Below are 6,811 nucleotides of genomic sequence, written 5' to 3' on the forward strand. Positions count from 1 at the left end.
AAACATGTTTTACGTATTCGTAAAAAAATATTAAAATCGAAACAATTGTGAAGTCTCGTGAGAAATATTGGATGCGGAAACTGACATCAACTTAAAAAGACAATATAAATATATCTGAAATGGCTGTACAGAAGAAACCAATAACAAAGAGAGTAATTGGAAAACAATGGAAAACCTGAACTAGACACTCACAGATGAAAAAAAAATATAATAAGATAAATTTAAAAATCTACCTACCCCGGTTATTCTAAAATTGAGCGTAATCGGAACCACACAATATTTTTATTAGGCCTGATCTTATAGTACATAAGATCTTATTTTGGTTATATATTCTTGAAGAATGTTATGCTACGGCAGTGTCTCCATTAAGTTGCACATTTTGTCCTTTGTTCCTACGCCAATATTTACAAATATCAATGAATAGTTTCAGAAATTCACAGACTGTTATGACAGACAACCCAACGTAAAGTCCGAGTGTGCCACCTACATCACTCAAGAGGTCTTCCCACTGAAAAATAGAATAGATGGGTGTTAATATATGATACTAACTTATGTGAATAGTACTCGGCGTATGTAAACTTGAATTTGTTACGTTGTTGATAATACATTGATTTATTGATTGATTGATTGATTGATCGATTGATTGAATGATTAAATGAATGAATGATTGATTGATTCAATGAATGAATGAATGAATGAATGAATGAATGAATGAATGAATGAATGAATGAATGAATGAATGAATGAATTTCATAGACATGGTACGTACAGAGCTAGAGTAACAGCTAATGTTATTGATAAAAATATGATTTCAGTGATGTCTAGCAAAGATATGACACAAATGGACGTGGCTTTAGAAAACTTGGATTCTAGAAATCTCGGATTATCAGAGGTCTGTACATACAAATTTCATGAACTTAAACTAAACTTTAATATGACCAGTTTTTATTGGAGTATTTTCAATAGTGACTGTTTCATTGGAAAGAACCACCACGTATCTATCGATCGATCAACTTTTGATAACATCAATGAACAACTCAATGAATTATCATTAGATAAACAACCCAAATTATACATGCCAGGGTTTTCAAACAACAACAACAACAACAACAACAACAACAACAACAACAACAACAACAACAACAACACAACAACATCATCATGCCAATTGGTAAATTGGTACCATTACTTACAGTGTATGCCTCATATTCAGTTATTACTTCATAACTCAGTCTTTCAAAGTACACTTCAAGTCGAAGAAAATTCGATCTGATTAAAGGAAAAACACGCATTTCATTCACTCGTATTTTTTTATATGAATTCATGCCCATATAAGGCTTACTATAGTGTAATATTTTGTATCTTTATATAAACGATACTATGTAAATTAAGAATAAATAAACACCACTTTTACGTGATATTTAACTATTTCAAAAATGTTCATACTAATTTTCCAGCTGTTGCTTAATTAAATTATGTAATCAAGACCCTTCGAAACGTAACAATCAAACCTGCTGTTACAAAGTTAATATATTTAGTTACCTACATGATTCCTGAATAATATACATTCCAACTTTTACTTTCTTTGGAAAAATAGAATTGTGTATTATCATTTAGCTTTTAGCGTCTCAATGGTGACAACGGTGCCCAAAGACACTGTGTGTTAAAATGTGGGGTTTATTATGAACACATTTTACATTCATAAAGTGTAAACTCTACTTTCTTCCTAAATAATTCTAAATCTGGTCTCAGACTGATATATTCCTAATGACAATTTTATGGAGATATACTCCAGTTGCAAGAATTTGGTATATTTTGCTACTGTGAAAAATAAATAAATAAATAAATACTTACCTTGCAGACTCTGCATTGTTGATGGTTCTTGTCTTACTGTTCTTATTATGTACAGTTTTCAGAAGGTGTTTCTTGAAATGTAGGAAGGAGGAAAGTTTATTACAATAAAAGTAGCTTAAGTTAAGTTACTCCTGTATAGCTATCATTAATTATGAGGGTACCAGTGCTTTTGAATGCAGTGTTTTAGAATGAACAAAGTGTACTCAGGACTCTCTGATCACTCAAGTCAGTCTCGAATAGGATCTCAGTCGGATAAGTCCATATTAGGTGACCTTTTCCGGAGACAGTTCACAATTGCCAACCTTCATGTCAGCTAGAGAAGTATAGGCAAACCATACAAAGCATGCACCATGTCAGTGAACAACATCAATCGCGTCATTACATCACTCAGTAACCAGGTGGAACTCAGAAATAAATAGGACCCAAAATCCACAGGAATATGGATGATAGAACCTTGCATAAGTTACGCATTTGTTCACTACATTTGATTGTCATACGCAGACGATTAATGACTGTGTACTACTACCTTGACGTTTTGACAGATTTTTAAATTATCTTAAAGTCAATTAACTTTGAATTTCGAAATAGAAATAGATTACCCATGAATTTGTTTTCTATTGATTCGCTCCCTCCATGAGTACCCCCAAAACTCGAGGAAAAAAATGTATATTACACAATTCACAACTTCAGGTTTATGCTTATGTTTGTATTGATATTACTTACCAGATACACATCTGATGGCCATTGGGATTGTGACATAGTTAAAGAATATTGCATTTCACTAGGAGAGGACATAAAATAGTACAATCAATAACAGTTTCTTAATTCATATAGCAGTGACAATTACAGATTCATTAAATAAATGAGCAGTCAATGATATACACATGTTTATAAACTTTTACCATGTAATAATGAAAATAATGTCAGTAACACTAATCACATTAAAATGCGTAATATGTAACATATGAAATACCACTTGGTTTTGTGTGCGTATTGTCTTAACGTGCAAAGGGAGGTATAGTTTTTCTACTTACTTGCAAGGTTGTCTACAATCACACTGTAACATGTTATATCTGTAGAAGTAGTAAATCAGACTTCTACATCTTGCTGTGAACATAAATAGTAATGGCAAACATTAAATAGCGCTGTAAAGAAGGAGCCATAAATTTTGAACTTCAAATCAAACAATTGCGGAAGGAATGTTTCACATTTGCAAGTTTACTACATGTATGTCAGTGCATAAATTATCTTGGAAGTGCACTATGTTCAAACGATAATATTTCTTCTCTTTGTGTCCATTCTTTCAGCGAAGTAATTTTGAGAGAAATACGGAATTCAACTCAACATAGCCAATCCTTTTCAGATTGACGTTGGTTTTCACAGACTTTGTAGTAATGAGATCTAGGTTTATCATGCCTTCATCGAGGTTTATAAGACCTTCATCTAATGATATAATGCCTTCATCTAGGTTTATCACACCTTCATCTAGTTATATCATACCTTCATCTAGGTTTATCATGCCTTCATCTAGTTATATCATGCCTTCATCTAGGTTTATCATACCCCCATTCAGTTATATCATACCTTCATCATGGTTTACCATACCTTCATCTGGTATTATACGTGCATTCAGTTATATCATACGTTCATCTAGGTTTATCATACCTTCATCTTGGTTTATCATACCTTCATTCAGTTATATCATACCTTCATCATGGTTTACCATACCTTCATCTGGTATTATACGTGCATGCAGTTATATCATACCTTCATCTAGGTTTATCATACCTTCATCTTGGTTTATCATACCTTCATCTAGTTTTATCACACCTTCATCATGGTTTACCATACCTTCATCTGGTATTATACGTGCATTCAGTTATATCATACCTTCATCTAGGTTTATCATACCTTCATCTTGGTTTATCATACCTTCATCTTGGTTTATCATACCTTCATCTAGGTTTATCATACCTTCATCTAGGTTATCATACGTGCATTCAGTTATATCATACCTTCATCCTCATCAAGTATTTTACATGCTGCCACATCTATATGCATTGAGTCAGTACATCCACAGTATGTCTCCATTGCCTTTGATATACAAGCATGTTCACATGTCTAAATAAGGAGAGGGACAGTCCATATTTAGTGAGTGTATATGAACGAGTAGCTACCAGAAGGGCCACTAACCCCTTGTTTTAATAAATATAAATACATGTGATAAGTCTACATTAAATGTTACTTCCGATAATACTTCTATTCAAATCAATCGTTTGCAACCATTGTAAAATTAATGAACCGAGTTTTGCTTATATTCATGTGGATGCGTAACATGTTGTTCTTTTGTTGAAGAGTGTGTGTGTTACAATTCTTTTCCTAATATTTCCATAATTGATGCAATGATCATAATCAAATAACTGGTAATATATGAAATTGTATATTTGTTTATAAAGTGTACCGTCACATTTGAACAAACACCTCCTGATCTATTTTAGGTTTTTATATTCTTAACAAATGTGATACATTTTATATCATAATCTTCAGGTTTTTGTTATCTCTTTCAATACTTACACTTTACAAGTGAAAATACTGCAAAACAAATAATTGTTATCCAAGGTTTTGAAATGTTGGATTTTTATCAGCAAAATATATTCATGCTAAGATATACTTGTTGTATTCATACTAAGATATACTTGCTGTATTCATTCTAAGATATACTTGTTGTGTTCATACTAAGATATACTTGCTGTATTTATACTAAGATATACTTGTTTTATTCATACTAACATGTACGCTTTGTGTACAGGCTAACATATACTTGTTGTATTCATACTAAGATATACTTGTTGTGTTCATACTAAGATATACTTGTTGTGTTAAAACTAAGATATACTTGTTGTGTGCATACCTACCAGAACGGTATATCCATGTGGAAATCCATCAATGTGTAGGATTTCTTCGTTCGAACCATCGGTGCAGTTCCCCCAGGGATATTGCATTCTTACTACCTCTGTCTGTCGGACGATAGTGTTTCAGTGCAGTTAGAAGAACAAATAGTCATTTCCTCCTGTCATACTAACGTCTTTAGAGTGTGTGTAGACATTGTCATATAAGAATAAACAAAGAATTTATCGCAGCTAGTAGAAGGGAGAATTAATTTTTGATGTCTTGATAGCTTTAAAATATTTTGCACATCATGTGCACAACCGAGTCTTGTCGCACTACTTCTTTACAAGCTTTTTAGGTGAAGTGGTACGAGGGAAGATTCTTGCGAGTCAGCATGTGAAAAGACCACATTTGGAAATATATTGTACAGTATATTTTAATTGTCTTTCTGATTACGTTTTGAGAGGACACATGCAGTCCTACCTCTTTGATAGCTATGGATGATATAGAGCCAGGTTTGACTGTAAATCCATCTTGTTGCGGCACTGGTATAAGATGGGGAGGGATGATAACTACTCGAACACCAGAATCCTGTCCATGAACACTTGTATACTCTGCCTGCTCGTTGAACAGAGTCAATCTAAAGCCTAAGGTTGTAATTGAGATAGATAAAGAATGATTTGTTAACATTGGACAGACGGTGTTCAAAAGAAATGAATAGACTGAATTATGATTTTGATGCAGATAAGGCGTAAAAAAATGTGTGGTTCCGATTACATTCAATTTTAGAATAGGTGGGGTAGGTAGATTTTGTTTTCATATGTGAGTGTCTAGCTCATGTAGTTATGTTTTTCAGTTGTTTTCCATATGGTCTCTGTGTTATGTACAGCCATTACAGCTTGGAAAAACAGTTTTATATTGTCTTTTTAAGTCGCAATGTCAGTTTCCGCATCCACTATATCTTGCAAGACTTCACAATTTTCGCGATTTTCTTATTTTTTTCTCGAATATGTAAAAAAAAAAGTTTAGGGTCGGTGTGAAAAACTAGATGGGGTCGTGTAACCGGAACCAAACAACTTTTTTTTTGGCCTAGCTATCAATATCTATACTGACATGTCAAATATGTATAAAGCAATCAATAAATAATTATCAGATTACAAAGTTAGTTTAATTACCATTTTTAGCTCCAGGGTTTTTCACAAAGTGTTCTCCTTTGTGGTTGTATGTAAAACAATTCCCATATTTTTCATCCTGGAAAGTCAGGAAATGACTGAGGACAGAAAAACAATGTTTTATAAGGCATTTCATTTTGACTTTAATACAAAGGATTATTTTCAGCTTGACGTCGAATTCGTGCCATGTAAACAGTGATTTTGCATTCACTTTGTTGTCTAGAAATGTTGTTTTCAGAACAATTTTTTGTATCTGACGGAAGTGTATGTTTATGATGTGACGTGACGTGATGTGATGTGATGTGATGTCATAATATTGTTACAACCATGATTGGGGTTGTACGGAAAGTGCAGTCTACGCAACATTGCTATAATTGAAACAACCTTTAGTTTTTCCATTTGAAAACGCCACCCAGTTAGTGCCATGGCGCCCATATATTGACTCTGTAGTATTTTTTGAGTCTGTCCTTACAACATTGCATATTACAATAGGTGATAACATTTTATACTTTAGTCAAAACAAATTTAGATATCAAATCTCATCTCATGATCTGTTTATCAAATATAACAACATTGTGGAGATTGGGTAGCTTATTAGTGAACGCACGAGAGTGATACACTGTAACTTAATTGTCTCACAATTAATTATTGATACGATGTGAAAACTACCTTTCTCTCGATTCAACGAGCAGCAAACTATATGTATGTATAGGAACTTGTGAAACTCTTGTTTCGTGATTTATTGATTACAGATCTTGACTCAATACTCGCAAGTGTAAGCATTTTTTTCAAACACATTGTAGCTGTCATGCTAACATGTTCATAGTTATGAAAATTACCAAATATCTTCACTAATTTACGTATTAATTATTTACGTATGAACATTTGTACACTAT

At 32.9% G+C, this 6,811-nt stretch overlaps 1 protein-coding gene across 1 annotated transcript; it reads right to left on the reverse strand.

Moving 5' to 3' along the window:
- Positions 1-343: 343 nt before the first annotated feature.
- Positions 344-6,051, reverse strand: LOC144442091 (degenerin-like protein asic-1). Its single transcript, XM_078131361.1, has 10 exons — positions 5,919-6,051; positions 5,227-5,390; positions 3,870-3,975; positions 3,745-3,834; positions 3,622-3,711; positions 2,889-2,961; positions 2,578-2,635; positions 1,855-1,925; positions 1,194-1,269; positions 344-508 (listed from the first exon to the last, which is right to left on the reverse strand). The coding sequence occupies exons 1-10, from the start codon at positions 6,049-6,051 to the stop codon at positions 344-346; spliced, it is 1,026 nt and encodes a 341-aa protein (XP_077987487.1).
- Between the last annotated feature and the right edge of the window lie 760 nt (positions 6,052-6,811).

This window comes from Glandiceps talaboti, chromosome 11 (genome assembly GCF_964340395.1).
Source record: "Glandiceps talaboti chromosome 11, keGlaTala1.1, whole genome shotgun sequence".
NCBI lineage: Eukaryota > Metazoa > Hemichordata > Enteropneusta > Spengelidae > Glandiceps > Glandiceps talaboti.